This window comes from Garra rufa, chromosome 23, assembly GCF_049309525.1.
Source record: "Garra rufa chromosome 23, GarRuf1.0, whole genome shotgun sequence".
NCBI classification, from domain to species: domain Eukaryota; kingdom Metazoa; phylum Chordata; class Actinopteri; order Cypriniformes; family Cyprinidae; genus Garra; species Garra rufa.
The window spans coordinates 29,973,223-29,999,757 of NC_133383.1; the positions used below are offsets into that span (position 1 = coordinate 29,973,223).

A 26,535-nucleotide genomic window follows, 5' to 3' on the forward strand; every position below is an offset into this window, starting at 1 on the left:
TAATTATTAAGAATTAAAGTTAAGCATTGGCTCGAAATATGCAGAGGTCTTTTTGGCGGGAGCTGTTGCCATGGTGAATCATAATTTCAGAGCTCCATTGATCAGGGCTTTTCATAGTCAAGCTGCAAGCACTAAACTCAGAGTCAACCTACTCAGAGTGGATTGAACTAACTCATTTCAGCTGTTCTGTAACCGAAAACTCAGAGTTTCCCATCTCAGGGTAAGTCAACTCAGAGTTCAAGTTTTAACTCAGAGTTGGTTGAACCTCCTTATTGAAACAGGCCCCAGGAATCAAACACACGGGAAAACAAACACGGAAAGAAACGCTCGGAAATACAGACCATACGGAACAATAAGACTTCGCCAGGTGACTGTGTGTGTGAGTGGCTTAAATGCAGTCAGTGTGATGAGGTGCAGCTGTGAGCAGTAATCAGTAAAGTGAGAGCAGGTGAATGCAGTGATTAGTGCAGTGGCTTGTGGGAAATGAAGTCCATGAAGTGTGGTGCAAGAGTTCATGATGACAGGATAGACCAGATACGTGACAGATGACTTTTACTTCTGAGAGCCCTGGAAATGTGACTAATTCATGAGGGTTTATAACTGCGCATGCACACAAGAATGAACTTAACATGATTAATGTATTATTTTGTTTCATTATTACAATACTATGACCAATAATCAATAATAATCTTTTTTTTTTCTTTTTGTAATATTGAATACTGCAGCTACTCTGTAGTGAATTTAATAGTTTTTAATTTAATAATTTGTATGTTTTTGTAAACGTTTAGGGTTTGTTAAATGTAATTCTTTGACTGAAAGGACAACATATTTAATAGGAAATTATATTAAAAAAAATGCATTTAAAGCTGGAAAATTTGTCATTATCACACACTAATTTAGGCTGTTAAATGTCATTTTCCTGTTTTTGACCAGCAGGTGTCACCATTGCTTTCATTTATTTAGAAATAATTTTAAGTTGACAAGTACGAAATAAAAATGTGTGTATATTCACTATGTTAACGCATTCTCTATATAGGTATATAGGTAAATTTACTGCTAATGTATTCTACAGTATTTATTGTTATGTAAAGAATTAACACACTTATACACAATTATAATATATTTGTTGAAATAAGATATTACAATTAAATATTTATGTTTATTAAAAAAGAGGGTAAGAGAGAGGGGGAGGAAAGAGGAAATATTACTTTGGTAACGAGTAGTAATTCAATGTTTAAATTGGAATTGAGTAATGATACTATTTTGTTTAACATATTTGGGTAACATTTTACAATAACTACACACTATGACTCATTAGTTAAGCATTGGTAAATAGTTAATTAATCTTTTATAAAGCATTATTCCTACATTAATAGACATTTGTTAGCAGTTCATAAATACAGCCATTAATGCTCCATTCTTGGTTTATAAGCATCTGTATAATATGCTTTAATAATTGTATTTTCATAGTTTATTAGGGATCAGTTAATCAGTTCTAAATTACGTATTACATTATTTACAAACCAGTTTGTTAGTAGTTGTAATTGGTTCAGGAGATCAGTGCCTGCAGACTCCTCTCTCCATGGTGGACCACAACACCAAACACATACATGTAAAGCTGCCTAGAGTAGTAGGTCTGGCCAATGGGAGACTTGGGCAGAAAGAGGTTCTGCTTCTTGTCAAAGCAGACAGTAACTGTGTCCTCCACTGCATTTAGCAATGTGTAGAACAGCTCTCTCTCTTCCTCAGTAAGGTGAGGATCTTTAATACGGAGTCTCGAGCTCATACAGGTGGCACAGCAGTCCTTTGCTGGATGCCCAAATCCTAAGTTGAATGGGGTGCAGAAAACATTGTAATACAGGGAGTAGCTGATGTCTCTGTGGTTCTGCTCCTGGAACAGCTGGTGCATTTTGGTTACTGACATGTCACTTGGGAGGTACTTCCGTCCAGGTGCACCACGACAAGCGTAGTGGCTGGCCTTGCACATGAATGAGGACACATGCTGAACTACTGCCGGCCTGTTCTCTATCTTCTCATCAACATTTCTGGTTCCACCCCTGCACGCTGGTCTGGCTTCACCATGTTGACTGAAGTATTTCACCACTCTGGAGACTCTGTCTTTACTAACAACTGTGGAGTACAGAAAAGGTATTAATACGGTTGTCTGTGTTTTTTCTGGAACCTGAAAATCATAAATAAACTGAATAAAAGACTACAGTACACCTCTAGCTTCTACCCAAGATTGAACAGGCCATCTTAGACTATGTTTATAGCACCGGTGTCACAAGGAGGGTCAGACTGAGACGTGCGGATCCATTTGCAGCATTTTATTGTCAAGATCGTAGTCGGGGCAAACAGGGTCAACACCAGCAAACAACAACAACAACGAAGATAATCCAGAGAGTAAACCAGTAACCAAGCGTGAGTCAAAAACCAAATGGGCAGTCCAAAGTAACAACAGAAACAAACAGAGAAAACAAGGCAAAACAGGAAACAAAACCAGGAAAAAACTAGGAAACTCTGAAAACACGGAGACTAGGAAACTGGGAAACGAAATGCAGCCGGGGCAATACAAGACTTCGTGAAGAAGCTGAGTGTGAGAGTGGCTTAAATGCTGTCCGTGTGATGAGCTGCAGCTGTGTGTGTGTGAGAATGAGCTGCAGGTGAATGCAGTGATTGGTGCAGTGGCTTGTGGGGGCTGAAGTCCATGAAGTGTAGTGCAAGAGTGTGATGACAGGACAACTCAAATCGTGACAACCGGGGTTAAGGATGGGCATTTGAAGAAATCTTTTGGATCCTCAGTGGGAAAATTAACAGTAATTTATCAATTAATCGTAAATATTCATAATATTCAAAAACATAATAAACATAATGTGACTATGGCGTGTGCCAGTAATCCAGGGCAATCCCTGAATGAAAAGGTCGGATAACTACGTACGGACGTCTGTGTGCTTGTGCTTCACATAGGGACAATGGGCATTTAAAAAAATTAAAAAAAGCACCGGTGCGCCGCCTGGCTTAGGCTACCTGCAGCTGAGCTATCAGAGCAAACAAACTGCAGGATGTTTATCGTTTCAACCATCCTTAAACAGCTTCGGACTATTTGTGATTAGTTATAATTTAGATAAGTAAGATTAAGTTAGTTAGATAAACGACTTGTAGCTTGTTACAGAAAGAGTGGAGGCTCCTTCCACACCGCTGCTGAAAACCAAACCTGTATGATCAGAGCGGGCGGGACATAAATAAATCTTCAGATAGGCTACTCAGCTACATGTAATAAATTATTTAAAAAATAAACTTACCAAGGACACTTAGAAATGTAGCCTTGCAGACAGGTATCTTGTGATGGGGAGGAGCGCAGGACAAAAGGCAGTATTTCACTGTAACCTCCCTGGTCTTCTTCTTGACATCAGCGGAGACTCGTTCACTGCTGCATTTGTTTATTGTTGAGAGACGCAGGAGTATTTTATCCTGGTCCACTTTTGTAGCGTTTTTATACATTTTTGTGAAGTTGAAGGCTACATCTTCCTCTGACAGTTTGTCAGCATGACACAGACCAACATTACTCGCACGATGAGAACAATTAATCTTCGGATGTTTTCCCTCCCCTAGATGCCTTGCTTAGACATTGTTTATTTGATGTTTATTTCATGTTAGACAGGGTCCGTCAAGCTTATCCCTACCACCCCGTCACGCAAAGTAGATAGGGAAAACTGTTTTTTTATTAATTCTTTTATGTTATTAATTTAAAGAAAATCAAATTTCAGATTAAATGAATGCATGCTAGGTGAGAAACTTGACCACATGGGAGATCTGCGGCCATTTTGGGATGAAATTTACCACCCCGTCACGTTGACGGGATGGTAATGGATGTGATGGGGTGGTTCTGCTTCCTGTTTGAATGAGAAGATGTGTGAAACTATTCTAATATAGGATTCTAATACAGGTAGGGTGACATACAGGTGTCTTTTTTGATTAGTGCACAGCAGTCAAATAAACACATGCCCTTGTGAAATGTATGCACAAAATTTAAAACCAGCAGTTCATATAGAGAAACACTTTGTCCATACCACCCCGTCACAGCGAACCACCCCGTCACAGGGTCATTTTGTGGGAAGTTTATATTAATAAAATGAAATGTTACTTGATTTAATGTTGTATATGATATTCTTATTGTGTGGACTAATTAAAGAAATGCCACTTTATTTGTATTTTTTGAGTGAATTTGTTTTTTCACAAACAGTGAGGCCATTGACATGACAAATTTAAATTTTTCAAGATTAAAAATCTAACAATTAACAATTAAGTGAACAATTTTTATTAAATTACAGACTCTCTATTGATGGTTTGCAAAAAAAAGAGACAATTCATTATTAGGAAAACATAACATTATAAAAATATATTTCATGTTTTACTACTCTAATGGCATACATATTGTCCGTAACGGGGTGGTACAAGAAAGGTGCCCTTGTCTGAAGAAAAAGGATAATACTAATAAGGAGTTTGTGCCTGAGGTGGGAAAATATGTTTTTTTTGGAGGTTTAACTTGTCTTTCAAATTGTAGTCTTTTTTATAGAAAGTTTGCTCTTAATGAATTTTTTGACAAGTGGAAATGGCACCCGTTTCGTAGAATGACTCTTTTCCTGTCCTTGGGAGCTTGATCTTCTGAGCTGAGTCACACTTGCCAAGTGTGGACTTGAATTTGCTATTGACCCTACTAAAAATAAAATAGAAACCATCACAGAAACTCTAATGGTTTCCAATGCAAATATCATAACAAACATTGCAAATTATGTGATGGTTTATATTAATTTCTTTTTTTCTTTTTTCTTTTTTTTTTTCTCAGCAAGGGAAAAACGTCTCAAGACTTTTATTTTGGTCTGGCGATCTGACGTCATAAGGCTGCGCTGCACTCCTGCGTCTGTGGTTCGGGGTTGTGGCTAGAAGGGATACATCTACGACCGGAAACTAACAATGAAGTAAATTTTTCTTCCTATTAGATTGTGTTTATTTTTAACGTCTACACCTACCCCAACCCTAAACTTAGCCCTTACTATAATTAAAAAAACAGTATTATTGTTTCACAGTGTGATGAAAATAACGTTAGATTGATGTGCGCATGCCCAGTAGTCTTTACCGTGGTTCGGCTGAAGAAAGGTGTGTGCTTTTAATCATTTAAAGTGTTTACATAAAACTTAGAGATTTATATATATAATTGTAGAAATAAATTTTAATTTAAAACCAATGTAACACTGTAAGCTTTATTTAGTGATATTAATGAAGTTTATTTTGTGCGTTTAAACAGCATGTGGACTCCAGGAGCTGAATCAATTATATCGCAAAATGATTCACTGTTTTGAATCACTCGAATCAGAGCTCACTGACGACACCTGCTGCTCAAAACAACGAATATGCAACACGTGTAATGACAACTTTTATAAAACAATTGCAAATGTTTTTCATGATTAATATTCAAATTAGTACATAATACATATAAATCTTAATGCAAATAGGAAAATTTAGGCTATCCCTGCATGGTGAATAAACCCAGCTAAAACCAGCCTAGGCTGGTTGGCAGGTTTTAGCTGTTTTGTTTTTTTTCACCAGGGATATAATTTGAGTCCTTTTGTTCATTTGAATGCTACGATGTTTTTGTTTTGTTGTCATATCAGATCTTTTAAGACTACTAACTCTGGCTCTGACTGACTCCTTACCAGTGTGCTGACTACTGAACTAGTGCTGATTGAGACACACCCAGAGATCATTTCTGCATTAAGAAATGCAGTTTGTATTTGATTTTTCTGTTCCTTATTCTTAAACAGGACAAAGTGTTCAAAGACACAGGAAAAACTCCTGAAGCAGCTGAGATCCATGTGATACTATTATAAAGATGGCGTTTATTAAAGAGGAGAGTGAAGACATGAGGATTGAAGAAACATTCAGAGTCAAACATGAAGATACTGAGGAACAAACAGGTTGGTTTTCATTCTTAAAGCTGAACTCATTTGATCTTTATTAAATGTCCAGCACCAAAGAATACAGAAAATATGCTTAAATTCTTCTCTGCACCTCATACAAAACTATTGTGTCAGAGAGGACTGCGACTGCCATGCATTGTCATTTGGAATATTTTGTCCTGCTTCTAATATTTTTGCAAAAAAAAACAAACAAAAAAAAAAACTTTATTGTGATTGCATGTTTTTCTTTTTACAGTACATATTTTAAAATAAACGGTTATGGTTAGATTTAGAGGTTCCTAAACTACTCACTGCCCTGCATATTTCGGTCTGATATGTTTGATATGTTTAGGTTAGGGGGTCTAAAAATGTACATCATTTATGAATAAAACATAAATACGCATATCTAAATATTTTTATGGGATTTTTAGCTGTAAATATTTAGTAATTACTAAATTAGTAATTTAAACTGTTTTAAACAGTGTAATACGTGCAAATTGCATGTTTTAGTGTCAGTCAAAACATTGAAAAATTGAAACCTACTGCAGCTTAAGTCTTTGATGTAAATGTATATATTTTTTAAAGAAACACAAAGAAATCACTCTGTTTGATTAAGTTTTGTAGTTCGATTTTATATTCGAATTATAGTTTATGCATACACAAATTGTACTTTATGTGAAGATTGTTCGAAGTTTATGTTAAAAATCATGACTTCAATGATGCTGTAATCCTGAATGTTTATGATTATTGACTAAATTTAAGGGGAAAATGCATTTTATAAAGACAGCAGTTGTATTTGTAGCAATGATACTAGCCTTAATTAGGCTTATTATCCTTTATAAGTATAAGTTCCTGTTTGTTCCCTTGTGTGTCGTCTGGTCTAACGTTTGTTGTCAAATTATCACAAAATATATTATATCAATATGTGATTAATTGAAATTGCGCAATTAATTAGTTATTTTTTAGTCTATTGACAGCACTAGTCTAAATGTTTGGATGCATGCTTTGTGCCGTTGAACTGGTGTTAATTTGTATCTTTCTCTTTTCACCTCAGACCTGATGGCACTGAAAGAGGAGAGTCAAGAACTGAATGTAACTGATGAGAAATATCACGATTTCAAAATCGAAGAAAAAATGATTAGTGGCTTTCAAACTGAAGAGAATTCCTCCCCAAAACCCCCTCAAAATACACAAACTACAAACCTCAATCCCCACTTGGTAACTCCAATTGGAGAGAGCTCTTTCACCTGCCAACAGTGGGGAGAAATGTTTAATAGAAAAGAAAGCCTTAAAATCCACATGAAAACTCACATTGAAAATAAGCCTTTCATATGCACTCAGTGTGCAAAGAGTTTTACACAGAAAAAAACCCTTAATGCGCACATGAAAACTCACTCTGGAAAGAGACCGCATGGATGTGATCAGTGTGGGAAGAGTTTCATACATAGAAAAACCCTTAATGTCCACATGAGAATTCACACCGGAGAGAAACCTTACTCCTGTCCTCAATGTGGAAAGAGATTCGCCATTAAAGGAAACCTTAAGATTCACATTAGAAGACACACTGGAGAGAAACCGTTCACATGCAATCAGTGTGGAAAGTGTTTCAGAAATAACGTTAACCTTAATAATCACGTGAGGCTTCATTCAAGAGAGAACAGTTTTAAATGTCATCAGTGTGAAAGGAGTTTCACAGACACAAATCACCTTGAGGATCATGTTAAAATTCACATCGGAGAAAAGACTTTAATGTGCAATCACTGTGGAAAGAGTTTTACATGCAAAGCAAACCTTGAGAATCACGTGAGAGTTCACACTGGAGAAAAGCCTTTCACCTGCCCTCAGTGTGGGAAGAGTTTCACTCGTAAAGAACACCTTAAAATTCACATGAGAGTTCACACTGGAGAGAAACCTTACACATGCAAACAGTGTGGAAAGAGTTTCAGTCACAAAGGAAGCCTTGACAACCACATGAAGATTCACAATAAAGAGAAGCCTAACAGATCCCTTTATCATGGACAGAGTTTCAAACAAAATGTCTAGAACGGACAGTTCCGGTCCTTGATTCTGTTTGACCACAATAAAAGCTGTTAAAATAAATTACTCTACAAACATACACCTCTTTGTTTCTTGCTAACCGCATTGCTGCAACCACAATTACAGTTGAGGTCAAAAGTTTACATCCCCCTATCAGAATCTGCAAAATGTTCCCTTATCAAAACAATTCTAAAGGATTCCAATAAGAATCGTATACAGGGCTCCCACAATGATAGAAATTCTAATTCATTTTAAATTCACACATTTTAAAGCTATGTGTTTTGTACACAATACCGTGTCAACTAGCTATATTGTTTTGGACTGAGCTTAATGCATTACCTTGCAAGGAGTAATATGGACTATGGACAAAGTGTTTGCTCTGCCTACAATGTGAGAACTGTACTTACTCATCGGCCTGTAAGGGAGAGCGCACAGGAAGTGCACTGTTTTTTGACTGAAGCACAATAAAGGACACAGTTAGCATTTTAACATCAGTGTGCATGGATCATTTTTTGGAACCATTCCTAAAGGATTGTATTAGGAATTGTCTTATAGGATTGTCTTATAGGACAAGGCATAAATATGTTGTATGATAATTTCTACAGGATTTTAATGGGATCCAATTCCATCTTGAATTTTGAAGGATTCTACTTATTCATTGCATCTAATAATAACCAATAGTTTTTGCAGTTTACCTACACTCACCTTGAGGGAGTTTAGTGCAAAAATGTCAAATAAACTAATAATATTGATGAAACAAAAGACAAATCAACAAATGTTCTGTTTTAATTTCAATAGTGTTTAATTTAGTCTTTCTTTCACAAGTTCACTCTTACGGATCATAAACTGAGGGAAAGGTTAGGCGTATCTGGCGTGCTGTCCGAGAGAGGGCTCCGAGCGCGGCAGTAATTCCCGAGCCTGGGGCACTTTTGCCCCTGGGCTAAAGGTGAGGAGACTGAGTGGAGGAAAGGTGCTGAAAAACAGGAGAAGAAGAAGGTAGGGCTGTTTTGGGTATTTATGGGGATTCTTTCCCGTGCTGATTGAATAGGGAGTGTGATTACTGATGATGAATTGGCTGTGTTAATTATCCGTGTGAGCTCCTCCCAGAAACTGGAGAAAGCCAGGATAAACATGGCATCTAGGGTACGGGTGTTGTGGATGAACTGATAGCCCTTATGGAGGGTGGAAATGCAACTGTTCAGAATTTTTTAGGGTTATAGGTTGGAGGGTGTCTGGGCGAGTGCGATGGGTTTGTTGAATGCCTTTGATTAGTAGTGACATCTGGGAATTGGTTATATTGGGTGAAGGTGAGCCATACATAAGTTTATGGAAAAAATTGGATCCCGCTTAGGTACTCTTGGTTTGAGCCAATTTGGAGATTTTTGATGATGTTGAGGTGTAAGAGATAAATTAGGTAATAGATGGCAGGTAAAATTGGGTAATGACAGGTTGTAAGCGGAGTGAAATGTTTAAAAACATTTCCATGCTGTTAGATGAGACTGAAGGGTCTGGGGTTGGAAGAAGGTCCGCCTGAGGTGCCAATGCTCTGAATTTCTGAAAGGCAAAGCGAGAGAGTCAGCTATTAGATTTTTTGAACCAGGAACGTGTTTAGCAGTTATGATGAATTGGTCACAAACTGAAATCCAAATCTGACGTCTTAAAAATTTCATTAATGCATGAGAATCTAAATGACCTTTGTTAATGCAGTGCACAGTAGCTTTATTGTCACAGTGCATGATTATGCTGGTGGTGGACCACTCTTTGCCCCATAGAGCAGCTGCGATGACTAAAGGAAAAAGCTTGAATAGTGCTGAGGACGATAGCTGCTGTGGCAAATCTGCCAGCTGGGGGTGCCAAGTGGAAGCGAACCAATGGCCTTGGAGAAAACCTCCAAACCCGATGGAGTGGGCGGTGTCGGTAAATAGCTGTATATCAATTGGGGAGGAAATTTGGTGTTTAGAAAAAGGATAAGCCATTCCATTTTTAAGGAAGGATATCCGTAGGTTAAGTTTGTTGCGGCATGAGTCAGTTAGGGATATTTGGTCTTCCAAAGTGTGTGCGGAGGATGCGAGGGAGAAGAGCTGGGAGATGAAGGGGCGGCCTTGCAGTATGATGCGCATCGCAAAATTTATATGGCCTAAAATGGATAACAGCTTGCGTTTGGAACAGCTAGCGGTAGTTCAGTAAAGGCTACCATCAATTTTTTCTTTTGGTAATGATGCCTGGAATTTTTGTGAATCCAAATTGATACCAAAGAATTCGATGGAAGCACTGCGACCTGCTTCTTTGATCTGGTTGATGGCTTGGTCAATGTCATGATAGTGGTGAGAAAATTATTTGAGCGGGACGAGACTCATAATGCTCGGAAACGGGGACTTATGTGAGGATGAGAGATCGATTATGAGGTGTTTTTTACCTACGCTAATGCGAAAAACACTGAATGTAGGGATGTGAAAGGGGCTGATCATGAAGTTTGCATATATTTCTTTTTTGATTAAGAGGTCAACTTTCAGGTTTGGTGAGAGTGGATTAAAGATTGGAGCAGACAAGGCTTTGGGAGGGGAGACTTACAATGCCAAGGTGGAAGCCATGTGAAATACCTGAAAGAATGTGATCTGTAAAGTTAGCATCAGGATGATGAAGCAGTTCTGTTCTACATTTGCAGGAGTCGATAGATATTGCTTAACATTTTTATTTGCTGCTTTCTGTACTGGGCAAATCAAGCGAGAGTGGGCGCCGCCACAGAAGTTACAGACGTGCATAAATGGGCAGCGCTGTCTTGTGCACCTGCCACTATTAAAGCTAGTGCAAACTTGACTATCAGTGGAAGAAGGGCGTCGGTGGAATGAGGGAGTGGGGTGACAGGGGTATCCATGAGGTGTGGGATGTAGCTGGTAGATTTGGGCTGGGAAGTTTCAGGGCAGGGGGGAATAGATGGGTTTATAAAGGGGCAGGTGATGGTGGAGTGGGAGACTGTGCAAGATATGTTGCGGCAGCCTAAAAATACCCTGCTGTGAAGTTCAGTGTCAAACACCCCCTAATAGGGGCTTTCGTTCCACTAAGTGACTCTGATTGCGTATTTAGCTGAGAAAAGCTAATGGTAAGTATAGAAATGTGAGCTCAGCGATTATCAAGAGGTTGTCTCCTGTGGTGGAATGATTCACAAATTACCTTTGTGTAATGGTTAAAAGCAATGGTGAATTAAGCCAACGACAGAATGCAGGATGCGTTGTGAGCTGAGTTTTTATGGGATACTAAAAATTCTCCACAATTGATTTTGTGATCTGAGGATGAAAGAGAAATGGGTGATAGCAGGGGAAAAGGACAATATCTGCACCTGACAAAATTTATTAATTAATTAAAATGAAGATAATCATCAATAAAAACAGAATTTAAGAACATCTAAAATTATTTAAAAATTGATGCAGAAGAATAAGAGGGAAGGAGAGGGGGAATAGCTGGCACTGGGGCTTGCACTGTTAGCGGAGGCATGCTTGTGCTGGAATGGGATGGTGGTGCTGCAGGCCATGGGTAGGGGAGGGGGTTAGGAGTGTGGTGAGACATGGGCTGCGGGCTCACGCTGATTTGGCGATAGGGCCGTAGCCAGGATTTTTCAAATACCGAGGTAATTTTTTCATTTTTTGATGCAAGTTCTTCTTCATGTCTGCATTTCGCTCAAGACCACACTATGATGTATTAGCTTACGTTAAAAAACATACAATCAGTCTGCTGGCTTTCCCGACTCGCTGAATCTGTATCCCTAGGTAATGTGATGTCAAGTGCCGCTGCCTGCAAAGACAGATAGAGGCATAGATTTCACTTGAGATTAGACGGAGAATGTGAATTTAATTGGGAGAAAATACAGACGACATATGGATCCGGACACGGACCGGGTTCTGTGTTTGGCATTGATCATCACTGCTAGATTTCAGCTTTGACTAATTTGAAATTTCGGGAAAAAATACCTCGGTGTCCTCAATGGTAGATACGGCCATGTTTGGCGACTTGATGAGGCAACAACCTATTGATCGCTGATTTCATCAGCATGCTGAGGTTCTGTTGAAAGGGGAGAAGAGCGGGAGCTGGCGGCCGTGGTGCACCCTAGGCTTGCCGATGGTCTTGTGCTGTGTCCTGATGACCATGGGTAAGGGGTGCTGTGAGCCGAGCTTGCTCTATTCGCACCCTTGGATGGAGGAGAGCAATTTGGGGGTTTGCCGGATGCCTTAAGCTCAACCTTAAGGCTAAATCTAAAACTATTTCGTTTTTGTTTATTATTTCATACATTTAAACAATGGTCTGTCTAAATACACAATTCTGAATGACTGGAAGGTGTGTAATAAAATGTAAATTTTTTACCCATTTAATTCAAATATTGCCCTGCAAACATGCAAAACATTTTGGGTCACAGCTGTAACCCTTGTTCCCTAAGAAAGGAAAAGAGACATTGCATCTGTAATGACACTTCGGGGTTCCCCTCATTGTAGCGTTGCTGAAGCATGAACGAAACTATTCCAATCCTGACTGTTGTTGCGTCTTTCATGGTCAGGGGTATGACATGAATGAAGACGATAATTAAACTAAAGTTCTTTAATAAAATCCACGAAAGGTAGTTCAAACAGAGAAATCCAGACAGGGAGACAGGTGAACACGCATCCAACATGACGTTAATATCGCACAAGGAAATACTCAGTGAATGCACCCGCATGTAGATGGCCAGTGGCTGTTTTACAATATCCTTAACCTGCCTGCAGTATGCTTCCATCCTATTCAAGGAATGCATCAATGAGAGAATGTCACAGAGGAACTTCATAATGAAACTCGCAAAAAGAACTTCACACACGAGAGCAAAAGCCACACATCTGCTGGTGTGAGAGCTGGAACCCAGGCAGGAGCAGCAGCAGATGAAGTGTGGAGAACCTGCAAGAAAACAAATGAAGGACACTTGTGACAAATGTCATAAGGTGGTGTGTGGGAGCTGCAAGTGGAAGGTACAGATTACCTGTGTTGACAAAGTAATCAATGCACTAGCATCAGTAAATGATGTGTTCAAGTGGAGCCCACCTAGACGAGAATGCAATTGTTATGATTTCACAGCATATTTTCCTTATAATTTGACAGAATATTTTCGATATAATTTTACAGCATGATAGTTTTGTTCATTATAAAACAAATACTGCTTTATAAATAAGTTTGTTTTCCACAGTTTAATGTTTTTTTTAACTACTCTGGCCATTTTGTTTTAGGCCTGTGTGTTTTGTCCACATTTTACTATGCATTGAACGCATATTAGTGATATGTTTATTAGTTTTTATTTTATTTTTTTTTACAAAGAAATGAACAAAATAATGATCTACTTCAAGTTTGTACATGTAATTAGTTACAATAGCAGGTTCTGTTGTCGATAAAATACATTTTGACATTCATTAGAATTTTTACTTTTTGAAAATGAGGTAGGTTTATTTGTTTCCTTATTAGTAAACGGGTTTGTATTTCTAGTATAGAAGTACTATACATAAAGATGACTACTAATGTGCTACTGTTTTAGATAATAAGACTCAAATGAAGCTATACCATCGTCTCCCGAGACGGACGGATGCCGACGACGACACCACAGACTACAAAAGAAGTTTTGTAGTAGACTCATACCATATGGCCACCATTTGGCAAGGAAGTCAAAAAGGACTGAAAAAGGTAAGCACCCTATCCTGCTTTATTGTGGAAAGTTCTATATCTTAACAGCCACCTGCTTTCTTGTAGCTGGATCCACTGGAATATGATGTGCTAGTTGGAGAATTGTGTTTAAACCACCACTGGACATTCATTTTAGGTTCCTCGGAGCATCCAAAAATCATCTATTTCTTATTAAGAGCAATACTTTTTACATGTGTGGCACTGCATTGTCAAGGCTGTTTATCCAAAGGAAAAGGGATCCTTCTACATCAGAGATACCCAAACTAGGGCCTGTGGGCCAAATTAAAGGGCATGTTGATCGTTGATTGAGCTTTCTAATATGGCCCTCAAAGTTATACTAATTTCAACATCTTGTTTTATTCATGAATGAGTTACAGTTTTCAAGTTTATTAATCGAATGAACAAACTGTTTTAGTCATTAAGACAGTTCTTTTCCGCCACCTACTGGTGTAACAATGTAACTGTATTGATGTGTCGACTTTATAGAATTAACAAGAATTTGCATATTAATATCTAGGGTTATCCATTACTACTACCATTGTATTATGAATGTTTTAATTATTATATTAATATCACTATTACTCTTTTTGAGAATATGTATTCAGTGTCCTAACAGTTTTACCCTGACTGACATTTTGAGACATAAAACTGTATGATGTTGCTATATTATTTTCATAAAGTACATTTTATCATTTCTAACATTAACTCAGACACAGACTGGTGTTCTTAAAACAAGAAGTACTTCTTTGTAAATGTGGCAAGGTCTTTAGATGGAAGTTCGGGTTTGACGTAAGCATAAAGTGCTCCAAAATTTCCTTTGTATCATCAATACAGATTGTTTCCTATTTAAAAGGATATGATTTTATCCAAATTAAGTCTTCCAAAATGTTTAATTTGTTCATTTGGTTTAAAGAACCTGGTGCTCAACTGTCAAACGCCGCCTTTAGATTTAAGAAGGCAGCACCAACATGCACACTCTTATCTAATAGTGATTTGAATCTCAACAAACAATTACCTGATTCAGAGTAATAATTACTACAAAGTCAAACTGCATAGGATCTAAAGAAGTAACTTACCTACCTCTTTTTTTCTGCATCATTATTGTTAGAAGTTGACGTGCTGGATGAGACGAGACAAGATTCACAATAAACACTATTTTTAATATAATCTTCTGATATACAGGCAGGAACAGAGATAACTTCCACACACGAACCACATGTAACGATTAAAGACCGACATCAACCGAAGATACAAACAGACTTAAGCCGAGTTCAGACTGCACGATTTTCAAAGATCTTTTCACACTGCATGACTATCTGGGGTAGCATTCCGTCACTGCTGTGTTCACGCTGCACGATGGATCGGCGACAGGGGGTTTCACACTGCATGACTTTACAATAGGAAGAATCACTGACAACTTTACACAGGCGAGAAGTGACATGGAAACAACACGAGGTCAGGCGTGCAAATTCTCACATGAGACTGGGATTATTATAAAAAAATGGTAGCCTGCAAGAAGCTTGCCATACAAATTGCATGTGCACTCATCTGCAGCGAAAAGAAAAGAAGCCGAAACTATGCTTGTTAATATTGTGGTCTATACCTTCGTAACTCCTCCCCCAACTTCCCGCTGGCCTGGATGTTGCTGTCTCATTGGCTGTAGCTATTCGCCGATGTTATTTTCAGTCAGATCACCTTTCACACGGCATGATTTTGAATCGCCGACAGGTCCAGATATTTCGCATGCCAAATATCTCACGGGTGTCCGCGACACGTCGGCGATTCTCTCAGATCGCGTCTTTGATAGTTCACACTGTGTGATTGTCACTCGCGTGAACGAGCTTCGATTTGCCTGTGATTTCGGGCATTTGTCGGCGATTTCTCAAAACCTGTCGGCGAGTCAAAATCGGGGCTAAAATCATGCAGTCTGAACTCGGCTTTATAAAGACAGACTAATAATTAAACACAGGTGACACAGATTACGGTGATGAAGGCTAAACCAAATGATCACAGAAAGACAGGGGGAGACAATGGGAGAAACCAAAAGAACAGACATAAACTGACAGAACTGTAACATTACGCCCCCTCCAAATAGGCGCGTCCTCGCACCGTAGAAAAAGAAAAACAAAACAGAAAAGAGGGGTGAAAAAACTGAAAACTAGAGACCATAATGGAGGAGGCTTCGGTGGAGGACGCAACCCACGGAGGGGGACCAAAACAAAAGTCCAAGGGGCAGACAAGACAGTCCAAGGGGGCGACGACGGTGGGAGGAGCCAGGGAGGACACGGGAGGGACCCAGGGCAGGAGGAACAGACCCAGACCGCAGCCATGATAACGGCCCACTGTGGAGCCGACGGAGGGAGGAACCATGGTGGAAGAAGGCGTGCCGACTCCATGGGGCCGACCAACAGAGGCGGAGCAGATGGAGGAGGAGCCCGAGGCGGAGACGGAGAGACGAAGATCCAGGGTGACGCCAAGGATCCGGAGAGCCAAGGCGGAACAGGAGGCTCTGGCGGCCGAGGCGGAGATCCGGAGGTCCGCGGCGGAGCCGGAGCGACAGAGGATGGAGGCTGTGCCCGCAGGAAGGAGGAGTCCCAAGGAGCCGGTGGGACGGCGCGACGAGGCGCAGCCGGAGGAGCAGAGTCTTGAGGTGACAATGGGGTGACTACTGACCAGGGCGGAGCCGAAAAGATGATGGAGCCCGGTGGAGCTGGTGGACCGACGGTTGACGATGTAGATGAGGGCGCTGAGAGCCGTAGTGGAGCCGCCGGGCCGAGGCGGAGTCCTGGACTCGGAGGCTGGAGGCAGAGCAGAGGGATCCTCCAGCCGAGACGCTGATGGAAGCTGGCAGACCCGCGGCGAGCCCACTGCACAGGTGTTGGGCTGAGGGTGAGCTGAGGGGCTGTCAGGAGACAGCGGCGGCCAGGCAGACATGGATGTAGATGACACAGGGTGGGTGGGTGGAAATTCCAGGCAGACAGATGGTTCGGTGAAAAAGTCAATAAGATCCTCAGAGTTGTTTGCTGAAACTTCTGAAAAGAAGTCTATGAGATCCCCAGAATGTTGTCCAAGCTCACCCTCAGTGATGGTGCAGTGGGCAGGGCTCTCTATCGCCCTCTCTTGCTCCACGTAGCAATCCACCGTCACGGATGTTGTAGTCGGCTCTCGCACCTGGTCAGATGGGTCAGGCTCTGGCTCTGTCGCTCTTGGCTCTGGCTCTCCATCAGCGGTGGGCTCGGGCTGCAACTCCGCATGTAGGGGTGATGTTTGGCTGGGTTCTGGGTCTGGAGTGGGGCTGACGTCCTCATCGATGATGTCGACAGTCAATGACGATCCACAGGACGCCAGCACCCACTCGATGAAATCCGGCAGACTCTCTTGAGGACCCTCCCCAGATAGCAGTGTCTTGGTGGTAGAGTTCAGTCCGATGTAGTAGTGGACGCATAGGCTGTAGAGTGCAGATCGGGCCGCATTTTTCTGTCCGAGCCCGGCCCGAGTCCGACAGAGCAGTAACCGAACCCGACCCGAGCCCGACAAGCATTCAGATATTTATGTCCGAGCCCGATCCCAGCCCGACACAGTTAAAATCTCTTTTTTCACTCATACTAATGACACATGCACTTTTTTGTGTGGAAAGCCCGCTTTTATTAAGCAACTGTAAAAAAAGCGTTCGGAAATGTCAACAGATGAGAGCGTCAGTGCACACTGGGCAAAAAGTGCCGTTATAACACGGGCGCACTATCGCGCTGAGGTGACCGAGCCCGACCCGAACCCGAGCATCCTTTCTAAATATCTGTCCGAACCCGGCCCGACCCGTCGGGTTCCGTCGGGTACCGTCGGGCTCGGCTCGGATATCCATCCTCTAATAGGCTGCTATCCGGGAAGTGTGACTGGTTTGCCAGGAAGAGAAACTCACGTGTGTGGTCCTCAAGAGAGCGTTCCCCCTGCCTCAGGAGGATCAGGAGGACAGTAGGGTCCATTAATAAACTGAAAAAACAAACACTGAGAAAAAACGGAAAAAATAAACGCAGGGAAAAGTGCCGGGTAAATTGCATTGGTCGGTCTTTCTGTTAGAAGTTGACGTGCTGGATGAGACGAGACGAGACAAGATTCACAATAAACACTATTTTTAATATAAACTTCTGATATACAGGCAGGAACAGAGATCACTTCCACACACGAACCACATGTAACGATTAAAGACCGACATCAACTGAAGACTTACAAAGACAAACTAATAATTGAACACAGGTGACACAGATTACGGTGATGAGGGCTAAACCAAATGATCACAGAAAGACAGGGGGAGACAATGGGAGAAACCAAAAGAACAGACATAAACTGACAGAACTGTAACAATTATATTTAATCAGAAGGATGCTAACTGGCCTATAATTACTTTATAAACCGGGATAACTGTGGCCAACTTCCAAGCTGATAGAACAACTGCTTGTTTAAATGACAAATTTACCAAGTATGTAATTGGGCATGCTAATAAGTCTTTATTATATTTGAAACATTTGTGTCAAGCCCATTGGCACCCTTTGCTTTACAGTTATTTTTAACACATCAAAAATAATGTCTATTTCTAATTCAGTCACTTCCTCTACTTGAAAAACAGATTGAGTAAATAGGCTATATGCACGCTCCACTTCCGCATTCCACATCTGACCACAGTCCTACTTCCGGTTGTTGGAGTCATCGGCGAAGCTGAGTGAAATGGCTGAGAGGTTGGAGTTCACTCGGTGCTTACTGGAGTTACCAAAAGAAACAATCAATGATGTAAGGCGAATTGTCTCTTTGTTCAGCTCTACCCCACAGAATAAGATGGAAAAGAGATTTAAATGTTTTCTCTTACATCTGTAATTATGAAGGTAAGTTGCTAATGTTTTGTAGCGCTTGTCCCTCTGCGTTGTGTAATTTTTATAATTAAGGACTGTCCACACAACTGGTTTGGTAGCGGGTGATTTAATATTAGCACTATATTAGTATTTGTGAACACAAAACACACACGCACACTCAGCATTGCTCGTTCGGCATTGCCTCTCTCCACTAACAGCATCGCGGAATGAGGACAGGCACCAATCATAACATTTACACATACACACATTTACAACACACTTTTACATTATTTCACGAGTTCCCTCTTACGGATAATAAACTGATGAAAGGTTGTGAGTGTTTGGCGTGCTGTCCGGGAGAGGGCCTCAAGCTCAGTGGTAATTCCCGAGCGCGGGGCTCTCCCCCGCCGAGGGGGAGGGGTCCGAGCTCAGCACTGGCCCGAACCCTATAAGCGCTCCCCCTATGGGCTGAAGGTGAGGAGACGGGGTGGAGGAGGGGCTTTGAAGAGAGAAGAGATGATGAAGGTAGGATTGTTGTGTAATTTATAGGGATTTTTCCCTGCGTTGTAGCATCATGCTACATTTGTTGTATTACAGGTTCACATAATTGTTATTTTTGTTGTATTTCCACAGTTTTGGTCAGCAGTGTGTCTTTAGCTTGTAATGATTCGAAACAGTGAATCATTTTGCGAATCAATTGATTCAATCGACTCTTAATTTCCAAAAGCTCCGTTTCTCCATCATCACTACTCGCCAGTGACTGAATTTGTGTTTATGATAAACTGGTTCAGATATTAGGAAAGAAATGAGACGCACCGTTTCTGTTACTCGTGTGCAGAAGCGCTTTATTCACACAAAACAACCTTCATTAATGCACTAGCTAAATAATGACAGACTTACACTCGGTAATAGGCCTAATTAATTTAACCGTTTTATAAACAACTATTTAAACACTTTAAATGATTAAAAGCACTCACCTTTCTTCAGCCGAATCACAGACAGGAGCGCAGCAGCCTTATGACGTCACACCAGCGGGCCAAAATAAAAGTCCTGTTTGCTAGAGTATATATTTAATATTAGAAGTCTTGTTTCTAAATGTAAAACCAGCATCTTTTTCAAAATGTACAGGACTATAAAGGTAATTATATTTGGTTCATAATATTTATTTGGTTAAAGTGTATTTCTTTAGAGGTTTGTAAGGATTACATTGACAGTGGATTTAAAACAGATTCTGAATGGAAATCTTTAATTATGTTAATAACATGTAATTTACATTTCCCTAGATTATATTTATTAAAATTATAAAGTATATAATTTTTGCTTATTAATTTTATTAATATTTGACATTTTTCTGATTTATATGATCGCACATTAAGTTATGTAAAAGCATCATAGTCAAGTTTTTATAAGAAAAAAAAATCCATATTTAAAACGGTACAAACTGTTTTGTCTAGATTACACTAACTGTCACTTGTGCAAGAACTTCCAGACTATGATACATGTCAGACTAATTTGACATAAGCCTGGATTTTCTTTCTTAAAGTAAAGAAAGTTTACGGGACTCACTAAATTCCAGGGGTTTCATTACCACGACGTAAAATGGGCGTCCCTGGGGGCGTTGGGAAAACGCCCCTTTCTAAAAAAAAAATTATTAAGAGAGGTCACCGATCATGCGCAGTAAGTCAGTTTTTTTGCGCGGGCATTTCAAAACCTAGGATCAGCACTGATGGATAATGAAGGACAACACAGTCATACAGGTTATTTTTATGTTTTAAAATCTTAAATTTAAACGATTTTCGAAAACAAATAAACAGCCGTTATAGAAATGTAAAACGTGTAGCGTCTATTTACGAAAATAAATCATGGTTTACAACGGTATCGTGGCCAGGTAACGTTATTTCAAGACACTGTAATGTTAAATGAATATAATTATGAAGGGCACGGAACCCCTGTGATTGTGGACAGGTATTTCAAAATACTGTATATGAATATAATTATGAAGTGCACGAAAACCCTGCGATCTTGGACAGGTATTTCAAGATATTGTATATGAATATAATTATGAAGTGCACGAAACCCCTGCGTTCGTGGACAGGTATTTCAAGACACTGTATGCATATAATTATGAAGTGCACGAAACCCCTGCGATCTTGGACAGGTATTTCAAGATATTGTATATGAATATAATTATGAAGTGCACGATACCCCTGCGATCGTGGACAGGTATTTCAAGATATTGTATATGAATATAATTATGAAGTGCACGAAACCCCTGCGATCGTGGACAGGTATTTCAAGATATTGTATATGAATATAATTATGAAGTGCACGAAACCCCTGCGATCGTGGACAGGTATTTCAAGACACTGTATGCATATAATTATGAAGTGCACGAAACCCCTGCGAACGTGGACAGGTATTTCAAGACACTGTATGCATATAATTATGAAGTGCACGAAACCCCTGCGAACGTGGACAGGTATTTCAAGACACTGTATGCATATAATTATGAAGTGCACGAAACCCCTGCGATCGTGGACAGGTATTTCAAGATATTGTATATGAATATAATTATGAAGTGCACGAAACCCCTGCGATCGTGGACAGGTATTTCAAGATATTGTATATGAATATAATTATGAAGTGCACGAAACCCCTGCGATCGTGGACAGGTATTTCAAGACACTGTATGCATATAATTATGAAGTGCATGAAACCCCTGCGAACGTGGACAGGTATTTCAAGACACTGTATGCATATAATTATGAAGTGCACGAAACCCCTGCGAACGTGGACAGGTATTTCAAGACACTGTATGCATATAATTATGAAGTGCACGAAACCCCTGCGAACGTGGACAGGTATTTCAAGACACTGTATGCATATAATTATGAAGTGCACGAAACCCCTGCGATCGTGGACAGGTATTTCAAGATATTGTATATGAATATAATTATGAAGTGCACGAAACCCCTGCGATCGTGGACAGGTATTTCAAGATATTGTATATGAATATAATTATGAAGTGCACGAAACCCCTGCGATCGTGGACAGGTATTTCAAGACACTGTATGCATATAATTATGAAGTGCATGAAACCCCTGCGAACGTGGACAGGTATTTCAAGACACTGTATGCATATAATTATGAAGTGCACGAAACCCCTGCGATCTTGGACAGGTATTTCAAGACACTGTATGCATATAATTATGAAGTGCACGAAACCCCTGCGATCTTGGACAGGTATTTCAAGACACTGTATGCATATAATTATGAAGTGCACGAAACCCCTGCGAACGTGGACAGGTATTTCAAGACACTGTATGCATATAATTATGAAGTGCACGAAACCCCTGCGAACGTGGACAGGTATTTCAAGATATTGTATATGAATATAATTATGAAGTGCACGAAACCCCTGCGATCGTGGACAGGTATTTCAAGACACTGTATGCATATAATTATGAAGTGCACGAAACCCCTGCGATCGTGGACAGGTATTTCAAGACACTGTATGCATATAATTATGAAGTGCACGAAACCCCTGCGATCGTGGACAGGTATTTCAAGACACTGTATGCATATAATTATGAAGTGCACGAAACCCCTGCGATCGTGGACAGGTATTTCAAGACACTGTATGCATATAATTATGAAGTGCACGAAACCCCTGCGATCGTGGACAGGTATTTCAAGACACTGTATGCATATAATTATGAAGTGCACGAAACCCCTGCGATCGTGGACAGGTATTTCAAGATATTGTATATGAATATAATTATGAAGTGCACGAAACCCCTGCGATCGTGGACAGGTATTTCAAGATATTGTATATGAATATAATTATGAAGTGCACGAAACCCCTGTGATCGTGGACAGGTATTTCAAGACACTGTATGCATATAATTATGAAGTGCACGAAACCCCTGCGAACGTGGACAGGTATTTCAAGACACTGTATGCATATAATTATGAAGTGCACGAAACCCCTGCGATCGTGGACAGGTATTTCAAGATATTGTATATGAATATAATTATGAAGTGCACGAAACCCCTGCGATCGTGGACAGGTATTTCAAGATATTGTATATGAATATAATTATGAAGTGCACGAAACCCCTGCGATCGTGGACAGGTATTTCAAGACACTGTATGCATATAATTATGAAGTGCACGAAACCCCTGCGAACGTGGACAGGTATTTCAAGACACTGTATGCATATAATTATGAAGTGCACGAAACCCCTGCGATCGTGGACAGGTATTTCAAGATATTGTATATGAATATAATTATGAAGTGCACGAAACCCCTGCGATCGTGGACAGGTATTTCAAGATATTGTATATGAATATAATTATGAAGTGCACGAAACCCCTGCGATCGTGGACAGGTATTTCAAGACACTGTATGCATATAATTGAAGTGCACGAAACCCCTGCGTTCGTGGACAGGTATTTCAAGACACTGTATGCATATAATTGAAGTACACGAAACCCCTGCGTTCGTGGACAGGTATTTCAAGACACTGTATGCATATAATTATGAAGTGCACGAAACCCCTGCGATCGTGGACAGGTATTTCAAGATATTGTATATGCATATAATTATGAAGTGCACGAAACCCCTGCGATCGTGGACAGGTATTTCAAGACACTGTATGCATATGAATATGAAGTGCACGAAAGCCCTGCAATAGTGGAGGTATTTGAAGCAAATTGCTTTTCCCTAACTGCGCATGATCGGTGACCTATGCAAATTCTCAAATAGGCCACGCCTGCCTGGTGACGCAATATCGATTACGCTGTACTGAAACCCCTGGAAAAAAGTGCATCCCGAAAGTTTACTTCTCTTACTCCTGTAAACAAACACTGCTTCTCTCATGTGCTACACATATATAACTACTTCTGGAACAGCTTCCACATATGAAAAATACTAGAAGTTAGACAAAAGTGTTTATAATGTTATAAATATAACTATTTTCCTTAAATTACAAATGTACAAATTACAATTCACTGCATAAATGATCCCCTGCTGATTTTGTACATTTTCTCACTGACAAAGAATTGATCAGTCTACAATTTTAATGGTAGGTTTATTTGAACAATGAGAGACAAAAGAACAAAAATGCATTTTAAAAAGTTATAAATTGATTTGCATTTTTATGAGTGAAATTATCACCAATATCACCAATCATCAAGTTGGCCACCAAGTTTGCACACTTGTGCGGGAATGTGTGTAAAAATAAATATTTTTGATACAAAAAAAAATAAGGTGCCGTTGTTTGTTTCCCATGTACTTTAATTGCAAATACCCAATAATTTCATATTTCAAGCTAGATATTTGCAAAATTAGTCTGAAAAGCTATAAACAACAGCTGGGAAGTCATTTGAAATGTAGCTATAGAGTTACGGCTGATCTCACTTTGCTGGAAGATTCGCAAACAATGTGCTGTGCAGAGAACAGATTTTCAAAAAGTGCGCTGATCTTTTTTACTGTGAGCACAGAATGGTTCCTCAGTTGTTACCACTTTCTTCATTATGATTTTGGTGAGGATGTATACATGCATGTGATTTATAAAGGGAGGTGTTGTCACTATATATTGTTCATTGGAGAGATTTCTAAAAGCAAATGACCATGAACGTGAACAAGCATGATGCTTAAGAACATGTGGGATTAATCAACAATGATTACTTACTGGTTTGCATAAGAACCGCAACCATTTGATAAATACAGATTTTTTCTGTACTTAAAGACATTCGTAGGACAAAATATAGTATATAATATGCATTTTCTACGTAATGTAAAAGGACATCTTTGCAAAGAGGTTTCTTACTCTCTTGAGTTCCTCCAATATAACGGACGATTGGGTAGACACCAGCAAACTTTTGAAAGGGGGTTGTTCTGGAAGTGGTAAACAACCCATGCTCGAATCCTCTTCGAATGTGAGTTTAGCATAATCATTCCCATGCTTTACATTTTCAGTCATTCCTTCAATTTTTCTCGTGTTTTCTTTCGGCAACATGTTAAGACTAGATTTCAGTCAACACACTCAACCGGCCATGAGACACATTTTGCTAAAATAAAATAGAACTTAAAAATCTTAAACTTAAAATCATTACAGAATCATTCATATGTATATTTGTATTAGTAATGCAGGAAAGTAAGGAAGATCAAATAAGATGAGGCTTTGCATGAAAGTTTGTGAGAGACTGAAAAGCTACACAACTACACAACCAGCCTCCATCTTGGCACTTTTGATACCAAAAAAGTTTTTTGGTTGGACACACCACAAGGTGCTACTGTGGCCTCAGAGCTTCTCCCTTGCTGACAAAAAAAGGTCTAAATAAATGTCATAGTAAATAAATCTGTAAATAAATAAATGTCGACATGACGCATAAATACTGTAAATACGAAATTAAGTAAATGTTAAGTGAACATAGAAATAAACAATTGTATACATAAATGTTGTCATAAATACATGAAGGAATAAATGAAAGAAAAATATAATAATACATAAATAAATAATTTAAATTATAAATATCACTATTTGTAAATATTTGTAAAATAATGTTTTTCTCTTTTCTTTAGATATTTTATTATCTTTTTCACCAAGAATAAAACTCTGAATACCATTGACATATGTTTTATTATCCATATGTGTTTCCCTGAAAATATCTATGCACTTTTTGGATTGTAGACACAGAAGCGCGTGAACAGGACTTTTATTTTGATCTGGTGGTGTGACGTCATAGGGCTACTCTGCGCTCCTGCATCAGTGAATAGGTGTGTTCGAGATGCACTACACTAGCCTGCCGCTATGGAGTTATTTATGTGCCAAAATTAAACAAACAAATACAGCGTTCTGCAAACAAACACAATCTGCTTTGCAAAGAAAAAATTGACTTTCAAACAAACAAAAAGTACTATGCACAAACACAAGTCAATTTGAGAGAAAATGCAGATGTATTACAAATATATGCATTGTGTGTTGCAAATATGTATATTTTTTGTGAGGAAAACTTGGTTTCTCACACGTGTACAGACAGATTTTCTCACAAATGCGTCCATATCTTCTCACAAATGCAATGGAGCAACTTCCTCTTGCAAAACAGCAGATGGCGCTATCGTTCAATTTACTCTATTCTCCCGAGACCTCGAACGTGTTTATATGGTTTACCTGTGTTGGCTAGAAGGTATACATCTCTGACCGGAAGACTAACAATTAAATTAATTTTTCTACCTATTAGATTGTGTTTTTTTAATGTCTACACCTACCCCAACCCTAAACTTAGCCCTTACTATAATACAAAAACAGTATTATTGTTGTACAGTGTGATAATAATAACGTTAGATTGATGTGCGCATGCCCAGTAGCGAATCCTGTCTCCCTTCTAGCAAAAACCGGTTTACCCTTATGTCCCAGAGGAATATGAGTGGGGAACAGGTGAGTTTCTGCCATACTATATTTATAATTAAACATTTGATGTTTTCACAATGCTGACTCCAACACAATGTCAGTGAAATTCAAAATATCTCCTTTAAATTGGTTAATGCTAATGATCAGTTAATGGCTTGGCATGGCTAAACATTTAAGCTAGGCCTGGATCGCGGGATATAAAAAATATATTTTATATACTATATACTATATAATATATTATTATTATATATTGTATATTATATATACTTTTATGTAATTTGTCCATATACGATTTTTTGTTGCTGCAACTTTTAGCAGGTAACACTTTGCATTAACAGTACATGAATTACCATGCATTAATTCGTGAATTAGTAATTTCTTGACTATGAACTAATGATTAGTTAAGACATGTATTAATCAAGAACTAATGAAGAACTAACGTAACTACGACATGAGTCATATGAATTACTGCATGAATGCAATAGCCTACTGCTAGAAGATATTTTGAATTTCACTGACATTGTGGTAGAGTCAGCATTGTAAGAACATCAAATGTTTAATTATAAATATAGTAAGGAAGAAACTCACCTG

At 39.3% G+C, this 26,535-nt stretch overlaps 2 protein-coding genes across 2 annotated transcripts in view; one reads left to right on the forward strand and one right to left on the reverse strand.

Moving 5' to 3' along the window:
- The window catches only part of LOC141299002 (uncharacterized), a 110,983-nt gene that overhangs the window by 20,175 nt on the left and 64,273 nt on the right, over positions 1-26,535 (reverse strand). The window lies entirely within an intron of this gene.
- LOC141299300 (uncharacterized) lies at positions 5,829-8,048 on the forward strand. Its single transcript, XM_073829656.1, has 2 exons — positions 5,829-5,975; positions 7,012-8,048. The coding sequence occupies exons 1-2, from the start codon at positions 5,891-5,893 to the stop codon at positions 7,998-8,000; spliced, it is 1,074 nt and encodes a 357-aa protein (XP_073685757.1). The 5' UTR covers positions 5,829-5,890; the 3' UTR covers positions 8,001-8,048.

Coding starts and splice junctions, on each gene's coding strand:
- LOC141299300 (XM_073829656.1), top strand. CDS start 5,891: ATGGCGTTTATTAAAGAGGAGAGTGAAGACATGAGGATTGAAGAAACA. Junction 5,976..7,011: donor AGATACTGAGGAACAAACAG/GTTGGTTTTCAT, acceptor TTTTCACCTCAG/ACCTGATGGCACTGAAAGAG.